The 20,684-nt window shown below is 48.9% G+C and overlaps 9 protein-coding genes across 9 annotated transcripts; 5 read left to right on the forward strand and 4 right to left on the reverse strand.

Moving 5' to 3' along the window:
* Positions 1-1,630: 1,630 nt before the first annotated feature.
* Positions 1,631-3,862, reverse strand: LACBIDRAFT_317939 (uncharacterized protein; the record flags this gene model as incomplete). Its single annotated transcript, XM_001879385.1, has 12 exons — positions 1,631-1,665; positions 1,727-1,751; positions 1,813-1,880; positions 1,933-2,113; positions 2,167-2,304; positions 2,365-2,550; positions 2,614-3,076; positions 3,126-3,324; positions 3,384-3,548; positions 3,596-3,656; positions 3,706-3,777; positions 3,827-3,862. 12 exons carry the CDS (start codon positions 3,860-3,862, stop codon positions 1,631-1,633), a joined length of 1,629 nt encoding a protein of 542 aa, XP_001879420.1.
* A 177-nt stretch (positions 3,863-4,039) lies between these two features.
* Positions 4,040-5,599, forward strand: LACBIDRAFT_385283 (serine/threonine specific protein phosphatase Sit4; the record flags this gene model as incomplete). Its single annotated transcript, XM_001879135.1, has 7 exons — positions 4,040-4,126; positions 4,204-4,287; positions 4,384-4,683; positions 4,759-5,011; positions 5,068-5,185; positions 5,246-5,315; positions 5,386-5,599. The coding sequence occupies 7 exons, from the start codon at positions 4,040-4,042 to the stop codon at positions 5,386-5,388; spliced, it is 915 nt and encodes a 304-aa protein (XP_001879170.1). The 3' UTR covers positions 5,389-5,599.
* A 163-nt stretch (positions 5,600-5,762) lies between these two features.
* LACBIDRAFT_317941 (uncharacterized protein) lies at positions 5,763-6,445 on the forward strand (the record flags this gene model as incomplete). The annotated part of the gene is made up of 4 exons (XM_001879136.1): positions 5,763-5,869; positions 5,943-5,958; positions 6,009-6,110; positions 6,170-6,445. The coding sequence occupies 4 exons, from the start codon at positions 5,763-5,765 to the stop codon at positions 6,443-6,445; spliced, it is 501 nt and encodes a 166-aa protein (XP_001879171.1).
* Positions 6,446-6,730: 285 nt separating this feature from the next.
* LACBIDRAFT_189922 (uncharacterized protein) lies at positions 6,731-8,442 on the forward strand (the record flags this gene model as incomplete). Its single annotated transcript, XM_001879137.1, has 7 exons — positions 6,731-7,131; positions 7,187-7,302; positions 7,353-7,362; positions 7,423-7,835; positions 7,894-8,054; positions 8,103-8,148; positions 8,205-8,442. The coding sequence occupies 7 exons, from the start codon at positions 6,731-6,733 to the stop codon at positions 8,384-8,386; spliced, it is 1,329 nt and encodes a 442-aa protein (XP_001879172.1). The 3' UTR covers positions 8,387-8,442.
* Positions 8,443-8,507: 65 nt separating this feature from the next.
* Positions 8,508-9,741, reverse strand: ECH-2 (enoyl-CoA-hydratase, peroxisomal; the record flags this gene model as incomplete). Its single annotated transcript, XM_001879386.1, has 7 exons — positions 8,508-8,549; positions 8,605-8,993; positions 9,054-9,159; positions 9,215-9,297; positions 9,356-9,419; positions 9,470-9,596; positions 9,647-9,741. 7 exons carry the CDS (start codon positions 9,739-9,741, stop codon positions 8,508-8,510), a joined length of 906 nt encoding a protein of 301 aa, XP_001879421.1.
* A 288-nt stretch (positions 9,742-10,029) lies between these two features.
* Positions 10,030-12,393, forward strand: LACBIDRAFT_325595 (uncharacterized protein; the record flags this gene model as incomplete). Its single annotated transcript, XM_001879138.1, has 3 exons — positions 10,030-10,599; positions 10,671-11,807; positions 11,938-12,393. The coding sequence occupies 3 exons, from the start codon at positions 10,030-10,032 to the stop codon at positions 12,391-12,393; spliced, it is 2,163 nt and encodes a 720-aa protein (XP_001879173.1).
* Positions 12,394-12,628: 235 nt separating this feature from the next.
* Positions 12,629-13,463, forward strand: LACBIDRAFT_293686 (uncharacterized protein). The gene is made up of 3 exons (XM_001879139.1): positions 12,629-12,820; positions 12,870-13,116; positions 13,177-13,463. Exons 1-3 carry the CDS (start codon positions 12,738-12,740, stop codon positions 13,453-13,455), a joined length of 609 nt encoding a protein of 202 aa, XP_001879174.1. The 5' UTR covers positions 12,629-12,737; the 3' UTR covers positions 13,456-13,463.
* Positions 13,464-14,658: 1,195 nt separating this feature from the next.
* On the reverse strand, positions 14,659-15,829 carry LACBIDRAFT_317946 (uncharacterized protein). The gene is made up of 5 exons (XM_001879387.1): positions 15,643-15,829; positions 15,455-15,586; positions 15,321-15,388; positions 15,051-15,256; positions 14,659-14,983 (listed from the first exon to the last, which is right to left on the reverse strand). The coding sequence occupies exons 1-5, from the start codon at positions 15,705-15,707 to the stop codon at positions 14,837-14,839; spliced, it is 618 nt and encodes a 205-aa protein (XP_001879422.1). The 5' UTR covers positions 15,708-15,829; the 3' UTR covers positions 14,659-14,836.
* Positions 15,830-17,455: 1,626 nt separating this feature from the next.
* Positions 17,456-19,442, reverse strand: LACBIDRAFT_317947 (uncharacterized protein; the record flags this gene model as incomplete). Its single annotated transcript, XM_001879388.1, has 2 exons — positions 17,456-19,093; positions 19,275-19,442. The coding sequence occupies 2 exons, from the start codon at positions 19,440-19,442 to the stop codon at positions 17,456-17,458; spliced, it is 1,806 nt and encodes a 601-aa protein (XP_001879423.1).
* Between the last annotated feature and the right edge of the window lie 1,242 nt (positions 19,443-20,684).

Below are 20,684 nucleotides of genomic sequence, written 5' to 3' on the forward strand. Positions count from 1 at the left end.
GGCACACCTTTCTTGCTCTATGCAAGATGTACTTTTATTTGGGACTTTTCAAGTTATACCCAGTGTAAATTTATTTGCTATCATGCTATACTTTAGGCATTGTTTAAAAGACATCCTGAGTCTCCATGGATCAATTCAAAAGGATGGTAGCATTTTTTCTTCTTGCAGAAAAGAAGGACCAATGTTGTAGATACTTGTTTACTTCCAGAAAAACTCTGGAAATTAGCTTCTACGGACATCATGCAATGTTCATTTTAATATTTCTACCAACCTTTGTATTATACACACTACAAACATTGATGGGGAGTCATTTTACCTCATTCCAACAAATATATTGAGTGAAAAATACATAAAATGGAGAACAGGTTCAAATTTACCTTTTAGAGGAGGATATAAAATTTTCTAGCCCAGAGACTTTATGAAGCTTATAACAATAGCAGGGAGATCCAGTGTTCAAAATATCTCTTCCTCAAGTTGTGAATTGCTTTCAGTAGGTTGCAGTCATTCAGAATTTCCCACTCTGTTACATCCCATTTTTGGCACTTGTCACAGTCAATTCCCTGCCTTATCATGACTTTTCACTTGTTCATCCCCAGACTTGGTATGTACAATCTACACCTTTTTGGCTATGTTTTATACACCAGACTGTAGTTCTCAAAATGTGTGGTTCTTGCGTTACAGGACTAACTTTGTCCAAAAAATGATGGGACATTCTTTTTGCCCAGTCAGTGTATGTACATACTTTGATTCTTCGCCATCAGAAGTATCATGAAAAAGTGGTATAACAATTAATGTCATGCTCACATGTTGGTGGCCACTGTAAGTATGTATTTTGTGGTAATTTTCTGGAATTTTTACCAAGAGAAAGGTTACTATAAGTCAGGAAATCCCTCCTTTTTCTCTTTTTCTCTTTCCTTTTATACTCCCACAACCATGATAACCGGGCCGACCCTTTGACTTGACCTTTATTTTGACGGGGTCAACCGGGTCAAGACAACACTGGATGCACTCGCGCGAGCACCTCAGTGCCGAAACATTGTGTTCACATCAGACTCAGATACATCTGGCAGTTGGGGCAATTGCAGGGACTGTTTCTCAGGTGGCGACTTACCCATTGGAAGTTGTTCGACGTACTCAACAAGCGAGCGGTGCTGGCTCTCCTGATAGAATTATTGGTTTTCGAGAAACTGTAGCGCGTGTGTGGACGCGGGCAGGATGGCGAGGATTCTTCTCAGGGCTGGGAATAGGCTTGATCAAGCAGGTCCCGATGCACAGTATTTCATTGGCAGCTTGGCAGATAGCTAAACGGATTCTCGATGTTTAGGGCGAAGTTGATGCACCTCATCACCCAAGTTCCCTCTTCCTTTTCCTTTTCCTCTGCTGTTAGTTATCTCAGTATCACGCTCACAATGCTCACAAAGGGTTATAACTGAAGCAGGCTTCTCATTTCATTCTCTTCTTTCTGTCCATCCAGGCTTGGAATAATTTCAACTGATGGTGAATACTCACTTTCGGGAGGGCACTTGCTTTCCTCTTGTTTCGACTGACATTGAATGGGATGTTTTCCATTAACCAGCATGTATGCTTTGCTCTGATCACTGCTACTTCCAAACAAGCACGTTCTACTTGTCTAATCATCAGATTGTCCTGCTGTTATCACATCATCTAAATGGGCGATAGAGTAATGGTCAGTGGATATCACGATAGTAACAAAGGTTTGGCTAACCAATTTTGAGCACGGCGCGAACCAGCTAGAAAGGAAACCATTTTAGCAAGCAATCTGAGGCAGTGAAGAGCAAAAGAAACACAAACCTGTGTTGCAAGGAGGTACTGCTGCCGCTTTGAGATGAGGGGATCGTACACAGACTGCTTCTTCATATCTAAACATCATAGTATTCAGCGTCTACTGAGTTGCGAATGGATTGAACGCACCATTTTCCCCTCGTCCATTACAATCAATGCCCAACCGTGAATTCTTCTCCGTGATCTGCCGGCTGCGAACCTCTGTGAGGTTTTCTATCGGCGAAAGACCGCTATTTTCTGCCAGAGCGAGAGGGACAGCGTCGAGTGCGGAGGAAAAGGCTCGCATCGCGTATTGTTCGATAGAGGGAATCTGTTACGAGGTTATGAAAAACTAAAAGAGAACGTGAGGCCGGCTGGACATACCTCATCAGCGGCTTTTGAAACAGCAATTGCGCAGCTGATGTCCGCTGATCCACCTCCATATACGATGCGGTTATCCACGATCATGTTGCGAACGACACAAATGGCGTCGTGGAGTGCACGTTTGGCCTCATCGACGATCTATAGTGGGAGAAAAACATCATCAACGAGACTCTAAAGAAGATGAGCGGGAAAGGGTACCATTTTGTTGCTTCCGCGCACAAAGATGGTAACAGCACGCGTGTTTGCACATTCTTCAATGACGAGCATCTTATCGCGAGTTGTACCGAACGAAATTTCTCGTACAATGCCCGCTTTGCCCAGCTTCTCTTTGGTGAGGTCTTCAAAGCGGGGAACGATTCGCCCATGTGTCGCAATGGCGATGAGCTGGGAAGGAAAGAAAAGATGAGACGTCAATCAAACGATACATGAATAGATCAAACTACAAACCTCGATTTCTGGGCCTCCAACCCATCTCACAGAGGGCAATTCGTTCTGCATCAACAAATGGTTGGCCTCATCATCAAAGCCCCATTGACAGATGACTAAATTCGCGCCAGTATCCTTCACTCGCTTGATCATGTCCGCAAACTTCTCTTTCTCGTACTCCCTGAGTTTCTTATACTCCTCCACACTGGTGATATCAAGCTTGTGCTTCGTCTTGGGGCGAGGGGGCTCGAAGGGGCATGTCAGGATGGCTAAACGCGCGTCTTTGACTGTACGTGGCATTTGGGGGTGTGACATGTCCTTGTCGATGAGGACACCGCGAATGAGTGTGGTGTCTGCAAGCGATCCGCCCACTTTGCCGTCGACTTTGATCATGTCGAACGGCACGTCGCGTCGCTCAAGATCGGCGACTGCTAGCACTGCGTCTACTGCAATTTGTGCGAACTGTTGGTGTTCTTTTGATACACTACAAATAGGGTAAAAATAAATTTGGTAGGTCAGTGGATAACACTTGCATCTTGCTTCCGAGACTGGTCATTGCTGTTTTGAGAAGATTGTCTGTGCTTTCCTTTGAGAACTCGATGCGGTCGGAGATGCTTTCCAGGTGCTCAACGGCAACTGCACATGCACGTTCAAAACCATCTGCAATTCGGATGGGGTGGATCCCTCGGTCCAAAAGGGCTTCACTCTGTTCCAGAAGAGCACCAGCAAGTACTAAATATATCTAAGCATCAACAACCTGAATGTATGTGAAAAAGAGAGATTTTACGCACCAACGACACCAGTCGTCCCATCCCCGATCTCATCATCTTGACTTTTTGACAGCTGAACAAGGAGCTTGGCGATCTGATGCTCGACTTCCATTTGACCAAGGATCGTAGCGCCATCGTTAGTTACCGTAATCTCACCGTCGGGTGATATCAGAATTTTGTCCAAGCCTGCCGACGAATGAGCACTATGGGGATGGGGGAGCTTTGGGACATACCTCGCGGTCCCAGCGATGTCCGGATGATGTTCGCTACTGTACGTGCAGCGAGAATATGCGACTAGAGGGATGTAGTTTGAAAAAGACAAACTGCGATTTGATTATGGTACCTTGATAGCCTCGATGCCATGAGTACGTGTTTTCTTCGCTTGTTCGCGAACAATAATGAAAGGTCGTCCATACTGCACAAGAAAAGTAAGTTTTGTATGATTTTATTGAAGAAAATGGTACCTCGTCAGTAGCGTAGACGGCAGAGTTTGGATCCATGGTCGTGGCAAGAGCGCGTCGAACAAAAGTCTTGTCTTAATCTTTTGTGACTTGCGTGTGACATTGATTGCATTCTTCAATCGTGTTGAACAACTTTGCTCGCAATTACATCTTTCATCAGAACCCCGTCAACTTCACTTGTTCATTTTCACGATTGTCTTTCGATTCTCTTCTCTTATGGAACACGAAATCGATGGCTGGATCGAACAGCTCAGCCAATGCAAACAGCTCACAGAGGCCGATGTCAAACGACTCTGCGACAAGGTGATTCCTTGTAGCGCGCCACTGCGCTGTGGTTGTGCAGGCACAGGAAACAATGTTCTGATGATTTGATTGTACAGACCCGCGAAATCTTGATGGAGGAGTCCAACGTTCAGCCAGTGAGATGTCCTGTAACGGTCTGTGGTGATATCCACGGCCAATTCGTGCGTCTATCCTCCCTGTATAAACCCTTTCGCTCACACTGAGCGTCTCGTAACCCCTCCTTCAAACCCCACACCGTCCGACCCATCTGCAATCAGCACGATCTCTCAGAGCTCTTTCGAATCGGAGGCAACTCGCCCGATACAAACTACCTATTCATGGGTGACTATGTTGACCGTGGATACTACTCCGTCGAGACAGTAACGCTCCTCGTCGCCCTCAAACTGCGTTATCGCGACCGTGTCACCATCCTACGCGGGAACCACGAGTCAAGGCAAATCACGCAAGTGTACGGATTCTACGACGAATGCCTCCGCAAATACGGGAACGCCAATGTTTGGCGGTTCTTTACAGATCTTTTCGATTTCCTCCCCCTTACTGCCCTTATCGACAACCAAGTGAGTGACTTTTATGTGCCGCTCAGGGCCCGCCTCCGCATCTCGATTTGATTAACCAACTGCTGTTTCAAATAGATATTCTGTTTGCATGGTGGCCTGTCACCCTCAATCGACACTCTCGACCATGTACGCTCTATTGACCGTGTGCAAGAGGTTCCGCATGAAGGGCCGATGTGCGATCTGCTATGGTCTGATCCCGACGATCGTTGCGGGTGGGGAATATCACCGCGTGGGGCGGGCTACACGTTCGGCCAGGACATCTCAGAAGCATTTAACCACAATAATGGTCTAACACTTGTAGCAAGAGCCCATCAGCTAGTTATGGAGGGTGCGCTCCTTTGCTTCCTGATTTGCTCCTGTACTGATATCTGTCTCGTCATCAAGGCTACAGTTGGGGTCAGGACCGGAACGTGGTGACGATCTTTAGTGCTCCAAATTATTGCTACCGATGCGGCAACCAAGCGGCGATCATGGAGATAGATGAAAAATTATCATACAGCTTGTGCGTTCTCCCTCCTTCTCAGTCTTTGTTCGTTTTCCAACTAATAACCCCACCATGCAGCCTACAATTCGATCCAGCTCCGCGGGCCGGGGAACCCCTCGTTTCACGACGTGTACCTGATTACTTCTTGGTATGTACTGCTTGTCTTGGAGTTACTCACTTCTCATCGTCGTTGTTCACCATCTTTTTTTTGTTCGCAGTGATGATAATAACGTACATACACTTCGTCAGTGTACAATGATTATTGAGAAGAGACTTGCTAGAGCCCTTGTGCATCCAGGCACGCCAAAATCAGACCAAGAACTGTGTAACCTCACTTTTACTCGATATCGGATATACCTCTTCCTTCTTTCTGAGATCCGATTTCTTTTCCTTTTTACGTCCCGTTTTTTCTAATACTACATTGTTTCTGTTCGTGCCTACGCTTGAACGCTCTTGAGCTGTTTGACCTCTGCACATAAAATGACCGAATCACGTGTGACGTCATAATGCAGGAAGATGATAAGGTTTTGGAGTTGTTAAATATCCTCATCCGAAACCTTTACAATATCTTTCTTCTTTGCATTCATAACCAACCATGTACAACCCGTTCTCTGCTTCTCGTGCCGTCGCACTGCGTCAAGGAGGAGTTGTTAGACGTGCCATGGCCACTGCGTCGTCTTCGGCAAAGGGCAAAAGTACTAGGTGAGTTGGACATCTGGTGAAGACGAACGCGAATGATATAACCCGTCGCCGCCCATTTCTTGTATGCGCACAGCAAGAAAGATTCCAACGTACGTTGGAATCCACACTTTTACTTATTCAATCTCTTAAACGTGAACAGGTTTTAGAGGCAGAGAAACGACACCACAAGCCAACCCCCCCACACGAAAACGCACCAGGGTGGAACGAGGAACTCGCCACTGAGTCCGAGGCTCATGTGAAGGTACGTTTTATCACGCTCCCTCGTCTTTATTGTTCCCAGTCGAACCCTGCGCTGCTCAGGCGGACCAAGCCCCTGGAACACCAAGCGACCTCCAAGCTCGTACAGTCGAACACGTGCGCACGCAACTCACCGAAGAGGCGGTGACGATCAATGAGGAGAAGGAAGCGACGTCGACGACGGCATTTTATGAGCGTGACGAAGTGACGGGGCCTCTGAAGGGTGCGGAGGGGAAAGAGGATTTGCTGGCGGGATATAACAATGCGCCGACGACGAAGAAGGAGGTGGAAGGGGTCCGGAAGACGAAGAAGAAGGGTCAAGAGGCGCGAGGCGCTTGATCATTTGACTTCACTGCAGGGTGTTTTTGAAGGCCTCGAGGACGGGATGGGTCTTCAGCGGGATTCCGACGGAGTTTTTGACGGAGAAGAGAAAAGCCTTTATGTAACGTTGTACTATCAAGTTCCCCGTAAGTATTATCGAGTGAAATATTGTGTTGAAAGGTGTTTGCATCCAAGATCCCGATCAGATCTGTACTGGCAGTGCTCGACGCTGGCTTCGACGTCGTCAAGCGACTCTTACCACAGTGCTGCTTGGGTACTTGGAGTCCTTTCCAACCTATGATCATGAACTTGCCACGAACTCCAGTCATCCTCTTCGGGAGCCTATCATTCTTCTTCGCCTTCTACTTGATCTACGCTGCAGAACTCCACGTCCTAGTCCCCCACCTCGTAAAGTACACATCAACCCGACCTGAAATCCTCGCGCAACTGCGCTGGTACCAAATCCTCTCAAGTTCGATATGGCCGGGGGTGGTCCTTCATCCACAGGGAGACCGCCAGCACCCCGAACATAACCCAGCGTCCGCGCGCAGGCCTTTTACAAGGCATATAGTTGCGGTGGGTGATTTGCATGGGGACCTGCCGAATGCGCGAAAGGTGTTGCAGTTCTCTGGTATTACGGACTCGAATGGCGATTGGACGGGCGATGTTGATTTTTTTGTGCAGACGGGGGATATTATTGATAGGTGGGTTGTTGGTTTTTGCGGTATTTTTTTGGTGTGCAGCTAAAATATCTTGTAGGGGAGACGATACGATACCCTTGTTCTTTTGGATGGACAAACTCCGCTCGCAGGCGGCGGCTGTTGGAGGGACTGTACTCTCTCATCTTGGGAACCACGAATGGATGAACGTGATTGGTATGTATTCTATTTATTCCGTTAAAACAACATATTTACACGTCTGGAAGGTGATTGGAGGTAACGCTCCGCCCATATTATTCTTGTCGACCATCCCATGCTTAACGTTCACTCTCGTAGATACGTATACCCAACAGAAATAAAAACTTTCGGCAGCGTCTCCGCACGGCAACAAATGCTAACAACAGGCCGCATCGGGCGTTCATGGGCAGCAAACTACACCACCGCCTCCCGACTCCCACTCCACGCATATCTCGGGCCACCCAACACCCCATACCCACCCAAATCCATGAAAATCCACTACGAAAAAGATTCGGACGGGGAGCTCGATCCAAGCTATTATTACGACTCTAGCAAACCTCTTTCCCACTCTGCCATTTCTTTCGTACATGGTGGGTTGTCCCCGACGTATACGGAGTTGACGCCTTTCCCGTCGAGGATCAATCAGATTTCGGATTCCCTATTGGCTAAGCTGCAGAGAAGACAACCGCCCCCGCCTCATCCGCCAAACCAATACCCTGGTCTCCCGCTGAGTTTGTGTTATCTTGCTTCACCTCACTGTTAATTATCTGAATCCCTCGGTTTGTTTAGGTACGACACAGGAAGAAGAAAGGTTATATGATGGTAACGGCCCATTGTGGTACCGAGGCTGGGCTACGGATCCCGACAAGAAAGTGTGTGCGGACGTCGATAGGGTGCTCGCCAAAACTGGGACGAGGAGGATGATCATGGGACATACTCCCGATTTCAAGGTTTGTATTATCATATCATCCGATTAAGTGCTCAACCTATTCGTGTAGAATATCAAGGCAAGATGTGGAGGGAAAATCATCATCATCGATACTGGTGCGTGACGCTGAAATTTGAGATTGATTGACTCTCAACAATTGTCGTTCTTCAAGGCATTTCACACGCATATGGTGGTGCACTTTCTGCGTTGTCACTATACTATAGCCTCAAACCCATTGGAAAAGACGCTGATCGACGATGGGTAGAAAGGGAGGTGGTTAGCGCAATCTATCAACATAGACGCGACATTCTCGTTACAGAGGAACGGGAGGTTGTTGGTGATTTCAATGTGTAGTGGAAGCGGACTATTGTACATAACTTATCAATAGAAATACAGACATTAATGAATTCCAAGGACGATCCACTTCTGCTCAGAGACGTTTTTGGCTCTGGATTGGGTTGATTCTCCGAAAAGATCAGAGCTTGGATTGACGATGCTTGACATCAATTGTCCTCCACTGTACGAGCCGTTAACTTCTCACCCGCAACAAGCCCAGGGTAAAAAGCACTCACCCAAGGATACCAAGGCGAAACATTCTCCGACAACTTATCCTTAAACTTTGGCAGTCTCCTCTCCTTGAACGCCAGCACCCCTTCCTTCCCATCATTCGACATCGCACCCAACTTGATACCCCTTGAATCAAGCAAATGATTTTCCTCAATCGAGCTTCCAGAGTGCTGCAACAGCCCTTTAGTGTAAGCGATCGACACCATAGAAGTATTAGCTGCCAGCTCCTCCGCGAAGGCTTTGGCGGCGGGATACACTTCCTCACGGGTGGGCAGGATCTGGTGGTATAGATCCTTGATGTACGGAGACTCGGGGGTTACGGTTGCTCCTGTGAGGAGGAGGGAGTTGGCACGGGAGTGTCCTATGAGACGGGGGAGGAGGTAAGTTGAAGTGGCTAGAATCGTTTTGTTTTGTGCGTCAGTGTGGTAATTTAGTGAGGAAGAGGATTACATACCCTCTGGAACAATCCCACGTCGAACAAAAGGGAATGTGAGCTTTGCACCAGCCCAGACGAAGCGGAAGTCAAAGGGAAGGTGAAATGCTGTCATCCCAACTCCAGCCTGTGGGCAAAATGTTTGCTCAGAAAGATGCAAGAAAGCACAGATGTGAGCTCACGGCATGGCCATTGATTGCTGCAATGGTGATCTTGCGGCACCTCATGATGGCAAGAGAGACTTTCCCTCCCCCATCTCGATGTGCTAAGGTAACAAAAAAAGTCAGTTGATCAGACGTGTTCGGTTTTGGGATTGAGTTCACCATGTTCACCCTCCTTCTCGGCCTCTGGACGCCAGAGGACTTTCCAGCCGCCGGAAATGTCAGCCTTTCAAACAGGTTAGCACCGAGAGTAAGGCCCTAAAATACTGGACTTACCCCGGCGCAGTATGCGGGGGCGGTATGCTCCGCTGTGAGAATGACTACGCGAACGCGGTCGTCTCTATCGGCCAAGTCAAAGACTGTGGTCGTTTCATCGACAATGTTCTCTGTAAATGTATTTCGACTGTACAGTCCGATGTAAGTAAACTAATGAGTCCTCTGAAGAACACTCACTGCTTTGCACGATTGAGAACGATTGTCAGAATTGCTCCGTCGAGAGTAACGATGATGTCCTTGAACCCTTGTGCGTGATAGTCAGGAGAAGCCATTACTAGATGTCTTGGACCTGCAAGCTAAGAATAATATTCAAGATTGCAGTGGCCCAAGCCCAAGAGCTGACTGGCAGAGAATATGGCTGACCTTTGTTGCAAGGGCCAACAAAAATCCATTATTCGGAAGTACCACGGTCCACTGGCGGTGATGTACTGGTGTTCCCCATCATTATTACCCCCTCTGAACCAATCACCGCGCACAAGCCTGCAGGCAACATCGCAATAACCTCATGTCTTTCGAGCTTATTTGAACTACAGACGTATTCTCTTCCCCCTTCTAACCTGATGGCCGATCTCAAGTCGAGAATTGGCGGCAAACGTAAATATTTTTCAAACCTCGTTTGGAAACGTGAAGATCATCAGCTCGGACATTCGGGGCACCACAAGCGCGCTTCCTCGCTCACTTACAACTCGAGGAGAGAGGAAAACACCCCCGCTGATTATGACAGCGATGCCTCAAGCATTGCTTCGAGCAATTGCGGCGAAGAAGCTTACTTTCTTCCGAGCAACGGAGGGGAAAGAAGGGGGGAGGGTCCAACCGCGCCGTTTCGCAGGTTCCGATCTGCAGAACCCCCATCCCTGCTCAAGAGGATTGAGCTGCCCATACTCCCCGCCAGCAGCCCCACAAAACGCGCTAATGCAGTCCAGGAGAGCCCAAAGCGGTTGATCGAGAGAATCGGGAATGGGCTCTATGCAGCCCAGCACACTCCGATAATGCTACACTCGGAAGACATGGATATTGATAGCACACCTGCACCAGATGGAACTATTGCTGAAGAGGCGCCCAATGGTCATGTTTGGACTGATCAGGCAAGGCATGAGGCAGTGGCAGTTTCCGGAATCAATACAATGGCTGTATGTCACAGAATGTCTTGTTTCTTTGTTTCGCTCATGTCGACCGATCGATTGGCATTCTCGTTTGTTAGATTGACACTGTGCACGACGAGGCGGGAAAGTGCATTGTTGAAAGTGCACCAACCATCTCCGACGACTCCCTGAACAATCGCGTTGAAGATAGCAATGGCGACCATCGTCAACCAGCCGATGAAGGCTCGGCAGCGCACAAAAACCTCGAAGCAATTCCAGGGCTCACATTTTCTGAACGGGACAATAACTTAAATGCTCCAGTCCAACATCAGAATGCCGCTGCATCTTCCTCTTCTTCTCCCGCTTTTCTTGTTCCTGCCACTGAAGGCGGATCTCTGGAACAAACTATGAATTCTTCTACGACCCCACAAGCATTGCCTACCAGAAATTCGCCTCATTCATCCCCCGAAGAAGGCCAATGGGAAGAACCGAGTTTACCAGTGCCGCCTGACTTTATTTTGAATGTAAGGAAGCTGCTACTGCCTCTCATCACGCAAAACGCCCAATGTCGAACCGATTTTGGACAGGAAACAATACCAAGTCCCGAGTCCGTTGAGAGGGCGCTATCCGGTGTTGTGGACGACGAGGCCTGTACCTCGTTTGCTGGGCAAATGCGCGGCATAAGGAGGGAAATGGTGGCACTGAATGCAACGGCCGTCAAGAAGCCGGTAGTGAGTATCCAAGCTGATGGTTCACAGGTTGCACAAGAAGAATCTGGCTCGATGTCGAGTCAGTCACTGCCCGTAGAGAAAGCAAACCGGACGCCGCCATGGGGTCCTCGTGCTATGCGTCAAGGCTCATCTCAATTGAAGAAGATTGAACTGATGAAAAGCCCAAGTTACGGTGACTATTTCAAGAAAGGACAGAACAAAACCGAAGCACCCATCGCGAAAGGACCTAAATACCACGAACAATTGAAACCCAAAGACAAGGCGGATGAATCGTCCAAGTATCTTCAACTCAGGGAGATTCGTAATCGAAGGGCTGGTTACGAAGCCAAAAGATCGTCGACAAAAGACTATGCGTCTCGACAAGATTCACTGAATGGCCAAGTGGAGGCGGGAAGAACGTCTGACCGAGACTATGCGCGAAGCCATTACAGGAGAGATTCATCGGACATGCAGATAGAAGCAAGACCAAGACGGTCGTCAATTCCAGACCGCCGTTCGGACTCGTTGGAGAAACCTCCCGCGCCCGTACGAACACCAACTACATTGGCTTTCAAGGACTCGGGCAGCAAAGGCTCATTGGATCCAAGACGACCATCTCTCTGGCATGATCCCAATATATCGTCAGACGGCATTGACAGGACGAAACGGCATGTAGCCCCAGACCGTCGAACCTCACACAGCAGCACATCTGCTACTCGCCGGAGTCCTTCACGATCTCCTCCACGTCGTACACGTTCGCCTCCTTACTCTCGCTCCCATGCACGCCCAGATAAGATACACAGCCCTTCTCGTCGTCGATATTCCCCGCCTCCGCCATCTACTTCTCGTTCCGCCGACTTTTCATCTCGTCGGGCCCGCTCACCTGCCAGGAATGGACGGTCACCCAGCCCTGAGCATCTACGAGTCAAAAGAGGACGCTCACGATCACGTTCTCCCATCAGCAGGTATCAAAAAGAGGCTTCGCCAACCCGCAAGGACCTTTACACGTCACGTCATCGCTCTCCATACTATCCGGAAGCCCCTCGTCGCTCAGCTAAAAAGCCATATTCCCCCATCCGTCGATCCAAGTCACCCCCAATGCGGAAACGAACTCCGACAATTGAGCGCCTAGATAAGACTCCGCGGAAATCACGTTCCCCGAAACGAAGACGTTACGAAAGTCCTCAGCCTCGCACGGAAATAGACTCACGTTCACCCTCACCGTCACGATCACACTCACTTTCTGGAAGCCTTGGCACAGGAAAACGACATAGACTCCCAGAATCACGCCCTGCATCAACAATAATATACAGTCCTCGACGCTCCTCGACCAGATCGACACTTGAAGGGCTCAATGAAGAAGAGAGAAAACCCAAAATAAATCACTTGAATGGGACCTCAGCTACTCAACCACGCCCTCCGACCCCAGTTCTATCAAATTCCTGCCACAATGTTCCTGGTTTGTGGTTTGTCAAAATGGGCTCAAAACATACAAATATTTTGGAATGTTCTTTTGAAATTGACAAAGAAACAGCAGCAAAATGGGATATTCCTGAAATGTAAGTTTCAAACTCTCCATTAATGTTCCCTCTTTCTGACAATGAACAGTTCTTTGATATCGGAGAAAAGAACTGTACCTTCGCAGATGGGCAAGCCACGATTATGTCTACAGATTCTCTGTCTGCCCACAGATCTTGTTCAATCAGTCCAAGGAACAATTCAACCAGGAGCTTCTGCAGGGGATGTTGCCATTGCTTTATCCACCATCAAAGAAAGCTGGCCTCCAACAGGCAACCTGATTATTGAAGTCAACCCAGGGACCGGCCATGGTCATACTTGGTTACCTTTTGACTTGGTGAGTCCACATTCATGTGCCAGCCAGCTGTAGGCAAGTATGCTCATAATGGTTTGAAAGGAACCAACAAGTCCTTCCGTGAATTTGGAAGACCACATTCATGAAGGCAAGAATGTTGTTCAGCTGATCCAGCTTGCTGGAATGGCGGATCATATTTTTGTTCTTTTTGCATCTCTGCAACAACCTCCTTCTCCTCCTCCTCCCCCTCCTCCCAAGTTTCCTCATGATCTGAACAAGGTTCTTGCCGAAACCAAATTGAAGTTGGGAGATGTTGGGAGTATTCCCCCTCTTGTCACCAGTGTCAGTGTAACATTAGATTCAGATGATCCTAATTCATAATTTCTTGGAACATACCATTTTATGATCTCAAGTGATATGTTTGAGATTGCTGCATCTGCTCCGTGGAACACGGTATTGTTACACATCCAAAGTCAAACGCGTCTAGGTTCTTAGTTTCCATGTAAAATCTATACACCAACACCTCAGGGTATCGTGGATCATCTATTGAAGCTGCCGGTTGTAAGAATAAATAGGCTTCTGCGATTCATCGTCGGAGGTTGGGTTATCATGAGGGTTCGGGTATCAGGAAGCCCACGAGACACTGATCGAGCATGAAATCAACGTTAACCCAAGCGTGCGTTGTGGCTGGATTTGTCTTGTCAGCTCGAAGGAATGCAGATGAATTTCGAGCGACTCACCAAAAAGCTTGGTCCCATCTCTTCCAGCGACACGCATTAGCTCTTTCTCACCACCAGGGTGAAATGGCAGATACGGTGTAATGTTGTAGACCTTCCCGTTAAAGGCGGACCAGGCATCATCGCGCTTATTATGCTGTTTCAGTACGGACGGTGGTATCCGCATAAGTGTATCCACTCCCTAAACGCCGGATGATCGATATCATATTGATAAGCCCAAGGAAGCGAACTCACCCGCAAGTCCTGACCGGAGGACTTCAATGCCGCCCAGTCAAGAGGACTATGACCCGGAGCGAGGGCCACCTTTTCCCTCTTCTTCGAAGGCTTAACAGGCGCTTTCGTCGTTGTAGGTGGGACCGCGAGGGAAGAACCAGACGAAGCCGCCCGAAAGGGAACACCTGGAGTGCGCACAGCTAGTCCGGGGAATGGTGGTGGAGGCATCAGCTGAGTATCAGTTAAGATGCTCGGTATTTTCTGAGTTTTCACCCTCTGGGCACTATTGAGGCTGGGAAACGCTGGTGGGGAGTCATCAGCCTTGTCTTGCTCTGTCTCTGTTGCTTCGCCCTCGTCGTCGGACGGAGGTGGGGATATCCTGTTTAGAGAAGGGACATCCGGAGTGCTCGTTTCTGGCACAGCGGATGTGCCCGAGTAGAGCCAACTTCGAAGATACGAGGTCATGTTGAAACTTGAGAGCAGTGGAGGGGAAGAGTTGACTTGACGGAGTCATATCTTGGTCATCAACGGGTCGGAGCTCCGAGCACACGTTGTTTACATACTTCCGCTTCAAATCTTTATGACTCGGGCGCTATGTTTCCTTTTGACCGTTTCTGCGGAAAAATTCTTACTGAAATATTCAAATATCCAGTATTTATTAATCTTGAGCGCAAAAACAGCAAGCAGTGGTATCGTAAAATGTCGTAAAACCGTAACTATCATGATTGAGTGAAAATCTCTTCCTCGTCCCACTGTTTAGATCTACTTGTTATGACTATGACGCGCTCGACGACGTCCAAGGCTCGACAAATTCAAGAATGGCTTCGGTATCGGGACCGTGAAGGACGCCCTTTGACGTCCTTCATTTGCACGACTTGAGGGCTCAGAGGCTTGAGGAAGACGGCACCAAGGATGACAGCCAAGAGAAGGAGAAGCATCGCGAAGAGGGATAGCCAGGGCTACATAAAAACATCAACATCACAAGCAAAAGTGGAAGCATGGTAACAGAAATGCTTGAAAACATACCAAAGAACCGAAATGCGACTTAAACCCTGCTCTCCGAAATCGAGTTTTGGCAATAGCCCACATGGCAATCGTGAATATGAACGCCAGTTTGGCGACGAAGAAAGTAAACAAAGAAAAACCCATGAATACCCTTCCGGAATTCTTTACTGGGCGGCCGGACGAGATCGGTATGAGGGTTAATATAGTCAGGAAGCAGAGGACGGAGGCTGATAGCGAAAGAAGCCAGAAGGTTAGTTGGGGTGGGTCAGCTATGTGGCCTGCAGGACAAACCTATCGGGAAGAGGATCAGCGCGCTGGTGATTGGCGTAGCTATTTGAGGCTCCCATGTATACCCCAGTCTGGTGGATAAGCGACCCGCGATTCAATCATAGTCAATAAAAAGACGAAAGAACAGCGATTCGCACCTCATGGGGTTCATGCAAATAGGATCTGAGTCAAGACACCAGCCCCAAATACCGAATCTTACACCTCCTGCTTCGGAAGCATAGAGGAAATACAGAGACTTTGAGATGGGGAGCGAAAATGTGATGAGCGTCCTACACAAAGGTGTTATCAATATGCAAAACCTTGTGTATGAACGGGCTGAACTCACAAGAAGATAAACGATACAAAGGTTGGGAAGAAGAGGCAGAAAACATGAGGAAGAGTCAAAGCCATTCACATCCAGCGGGCCTTTGTCAGGACGAGCTAAGAACTGCAAGCTGCAGCTAAGAGCCGGCGAAAGTCCAACTCGTGATCTCCTATTTGGGCATCGGCGAGGGGTCGTGGTCGATGTTGTCCTCAAAACAAAAGTCTGATGCAAAAGGTAAGAGGTACAGGCAACTTTTGCTGACCTTCCCAAAAGTAGTGGCTTGGATAAACCGTTGGAACTATTTTTATCTTTATCAAACACTGAGAAACTTCTGTTGATGCTATCGCAATGTCCATGTTACAGCCATGTGCAGAACATAGGGCGCGGCATGATTTTTTTTTTTTTCGCCAAATAAACAAACGGATTTATGTAGTTGTGAAGTATTGTCTATGTAGCACGCTCAAAAGTGGTCCATTCAGCTTGAAATTAGATTCATTCGACACCGATTTCAAATCTGCACACGTCGATGTACCCATGTTCCATCGACCGCAAGAAATAATCACTGTATCGTCGGAAACGATCATCTGCGACGTTCGATACACAGCATCCACAACTCAATGTTCCCCCTTCGCCCGTTGCGTCTTTTGGGCAGCTCAGACCTTCAGGTCAAGTTTCCGGAGGAGGGGGAATTATTGTAAGCTTATTGGTGCTTTATCCTGCTTGATCAATGTTTCTGGAAGGCCGGACGTGGCCCGTCCCATTCATGCCCTGCAACCCGTGACATGATTTCGGTGGATTGAAGGGGGCGGCAGCTTGACGAATGTATATAAAGGTCAACAGGCAGACAGGGCGGACGAGAATTGAGGCTGGAGGCTGCCACGTCAACGTCGTTCTTGCGGTTTTGTCATGTACATAATTACACATTCATTCTCTCCTCGCAGTGGAAATTTATATACTCTCAGATGCAGATTCAAAATCTGCGTCGAATGGTTCTATTTTCAAGCTGAATGGACGACTTTTGAGCGTGCTACATAGACAATACTTTACAACTACATAAATCCGTTTGTTTATTTGGCGAAAAAAAAAAAATCATGCCGCGCCCTATGTTCTGCACATGGCTGTAAAGTCTTCAAGATTTTTTGTCACCAGCAAACTAGCGACCACGAGATGTAGCACCCCAGGGCCTTGAGGAAGAAAGAAGAAATGAATGAGTGTAGTACACAATACAATTGGAACACACAAAAGCAGAAAATGGCGACTTAGAAGTACTAAAAAATAGATAAGAAAGCCAAAAGAATGCTGCCTCACTTGGCGTAATGGTGTTTCGTATAAGGGGGGCCAACATGGTTGTGAGAGAGAAGACAAATTTCGATAAATCAATGACAAGTCGTTAGGAGGAGGACAAAAGGGGAAAATAATGGAAGGAGCCAAGCAAGGGAGAAGACTGTCCACTGTCCATCCTCGGAGATCACTTCTGAACTCTGACATATATATAGCGCTGATAAATTCCTCGTCATCGAGTCATCGAACCGAATACATAATTGTGTGTGGGCGTGTGAGAGTGCGTAGAAAGGGAGGTCATCATGCTCGGAGACATAGAGCTTTGGGGGTCGAGTTACAGAATAGATATTGGGTTGGGGGGCGATAATGCGTTGGGTTTTGGCTGGTGGTACAACGTGTGACGGATCCGGTTGATTAGTACAACAGAAATGAGGCGGAGAAAGGGGGGACTAAGGAAAGAAGGGAAATGGGAGAAATTTGCTTCCCGCTCGATCTATGTTCATCATTCCTACTTGCATCGCCAGCGTGTCCATGTTTCGTATTCGTATTAGCGTCAACTTTGAACCAAGTCAATACCTGCACCAAGGGCCCGCTCATCCTGTCTCGTCCCAGGACTCTGTGCAATATTCAAATGATGACGCATTTGCTCTTCTTCAAAGAGCTTTCTACCAACATCGGCCCGGAGACCAAGGTTGGACTTATTTCCCTGAACGACGAGTCCTCGGGATGGGGAAGGAGAAGCGTGGATAAACTCGTGGAAATTAAAATCTAAAGTTCCTTGTCCAAAGTTGGGCTTGGGACTTGGAACACGGTCCTTCCGTGGGACCGGGCTTGCCGAAGCCACTGGCAAGGGGAAAGGGGGAGGAGGCAGAAGCTGCGCGGGAGAAGGGGACACAAAGGACGAAGCAACACGCGCTGGTTGAGCTTCAAGACTTCTTGCCCTTCCCGCCATTTCGCCACCAATGCTAGAGATGCTGGATGTGAAGCTACCACCTTCACCTCCTCTCAGCAGTGTCGACGCTGGTTTCGGAGAAGAGCTACCAGCGGCAGCAGAATTATCTGGAGGTGCGTCTCCAGCTGCTGAAGGGAAGAGGACCCTGCCTTTTGAACGAAGCGGCCCTGTGCCCCCACTCAAGGCCCTGTAGGCTGCGAGGTCCTTAGAGTCTTTGTTAGAGGGCCTCACGGGCGAGGGGGATGTCGCTAGAAACAACATTAGATCCGCCGCCTCGTTGTCGGTAGGAGCAGGACGTGGAGTAGTCGCAAGTGGAGCACTCGAAGGCAGGGGAGGAGGAGTTTGCTGTCGGAAAGATGGTTCTGCGCCAACAGAAGCAGAAGATCCAGAGGAAGGAGGAGGAGGCGGTTGCGATGCGTTTGTAGTTCTGGCGGAACTTTGAGCAAAATGAGAATACGAGAACGTCGATGCTTCCGACCCATCAATGCTAGACCTTGGAGACGATGCACTCCCAGTGATTGAGGGTCGATGATGCAGGAGAAGGGAGGTCAATGTAGCAGCTGCCTTCATATCCACGTCCCCATCGACGTCTATATCCATCCCTGCACGTTGCTTTTGCTTACCCTTGCCTGCAGAAGCGCGTTTTGCTTTACGTCTGTCGGGAGAGCTGGCAGCCTTCGTGGCCTTGTCCGACTGACGTCCTTTGCCATGCCCACCACGAGGATCAGTCCTTGGCGACGCCTTGGGAGCGCGTGGGCGTGGTGAGGGAGCGGGACGCGTTGGTGCAGGAACGGGTGGATCATGAACGTTATGGATAGTGCGAGCCTGCTTCGACGGTGGGGGAGCTAAGATGGAAGTATACAGGGTCGGAGTATAGTTCGTGATTTTGGAACCGGAAGCCACCTCTGCTGCGGCGTAGCCCGCGGAGCTGGATGGTGCATTCATATAGGACGGGTAGTGTGACCGTGGCGTAGATATTGACGGGGGAGCCATGGCCCCCGATCCCCCTCTCCGGGTTGGGTTACTGGCGCCGGCGCTACTGGAACCTTGTGTGGCTGGATTATTGTAGGAGTTCGTAGTTCCGGCGGCCTTACGTTTGGCGGCGATGGTGCGGGAAAATGAAGCGGATTGACTTTGGCTCTGGGTCTGAGCCTCCAGATCACGCAAAGGAACGTGAGGGATGTTATGTGTAGCCTTATAGGAAGCATAAGAGAGGCGTGCTCTTAGGGCGCGAGTTACCTGTAGGGATTATTAGTAAGAGGGTTACGGGTTTCAGACGTGGTTAGGGCGAAAGGGGTGGTTATCTGGGTGGTGCTGTATAACATAGGCTCGTCCTGACACCGTGTGGTGTGTGGGACCAACAGCATCACGTCGTGCAGTGCCCTGGATAACGACGCGTCTGTATGCGAGGAAAACTTACCATTGAAATTTCCGCCCTTGCCAAGAACTTCTGGACTGCTTTCTTCCTCTGTTCTCTCTCCTGAGGGTCCCCAGAGTTCGAGGAGGGGGGTTGCATGGGGCCGGAAGTTGGAGCAAGATACGCCATAGGTGGGGATGGCGACGTGGCGGAAGACGACGGAGTCGCCATGGACGCGTGGTTGGACACCCTGGGATTGATAAGGGTTGTGGGCTGCTCGTCACGAAGGACGGCGTTGAGAGAGTTCTTGTAGACGGGGGAGCGCGTTGGGGACGGGTGAAGACTGCTTAGAAGAGAGAGGCGCTTGGAAGCTGTCCAGGGTGCCAAACGCGACGACGCGTATCGGCATCTCCCGGGTTTCGGCTTTAAGCTTCTACCGAAATAATTTCACTGTCCCCCAATTATTTATTTTCTTGTCCTATTTCTTGGCTGTTTTCTTGTCCATAGTCTCATCCGCTGTTCACTCATTTCTCTCTCAACCGGATTTTCACCATTGCCGATTTTGTTTCCTAAAAGCACGGACCCAGTGTGGCAAATCAAGATCATGATCAAGTGACTCGAAGGATGACCTCAATGCGGAATCCAAATGGGTTCCTGCAGGACATGGCATACAAATCCGTAGCTCTGTAACATAAATACCGAATCATCATACGCGATGTTGCACATGACATGTCGACAACTGTCATAACTGCCAGTCAGTGTGAGTCGCAGCAGTGGCCTTGACGGGCGTTTGTTGATGCGCCGCAAGTTCTTCCCAATACCATCTGGGTAAGAAACCCACCCTCTCCTCTCCATTGACCACTTCATCGATATCCGATTGCCCCGAAAGTAATTGCACACTCACGCCGGAGCTTGGAACGAATCTGACACGCCATACCGATGAAGAAGATACGTCATCGCCGGCCTGGACCACCTTTCTCAAGAAGGTTATGAACCGATGGCCCCAGTCCAGGCAAATAAGCGGGTCCCAAGCATCCGGTTTGCCGCGTACAAGACGTGGTAAATGAATGGTCTTGAAAGTCTGCGTGGTGGTCACGACGCCAGATGGAGTCCGAAATCCGACCAAGATTTCCTATTCGGTATCATCAGAACGTCAGCAACACGCGAAAAACGTGACAAGTGAACTCACAGGCACGCCAAGAAGGAATGACTGAAGATAGAACTTCAGGAGTTTCCTGTTGTTAAATCCGTGAGTGATTAGCGTACTCCCGGGTTGAAAGAATTCCGTACTTTTCAAACCTCCCTTCATCGTGAGGTCCACGAATCACAAGCGAGGTCTTCAATTCCACAAATGAGTCTGTTTTTCCCGTGTACCTTCCTAAAAGTGCCGGCAAAATTAGGTCGGAGCGCCATGATAAGAACGGAGAACTTACCGCGGATACAATCAACTTCACCTCCGATGACCATGCGCGT

The sequence above is a fragment of the Laccaria bicolor genome, genomic scaffold (genome assembly GCF_000143565.1).
Source record: "Laccaria bicolor S238N-H82 LACBIscaffold_8 genomic scaffold, whole genome shotgun sequence".
In the NCBI taxonomy this organism is placed as follows: domain Eukaryota; kingdom Fungi; phylum Basidiomycota; class Agaricomycetes; order Agaricales; family Hydnangiaceae; genus Laccaria; species Laccaria bicolor.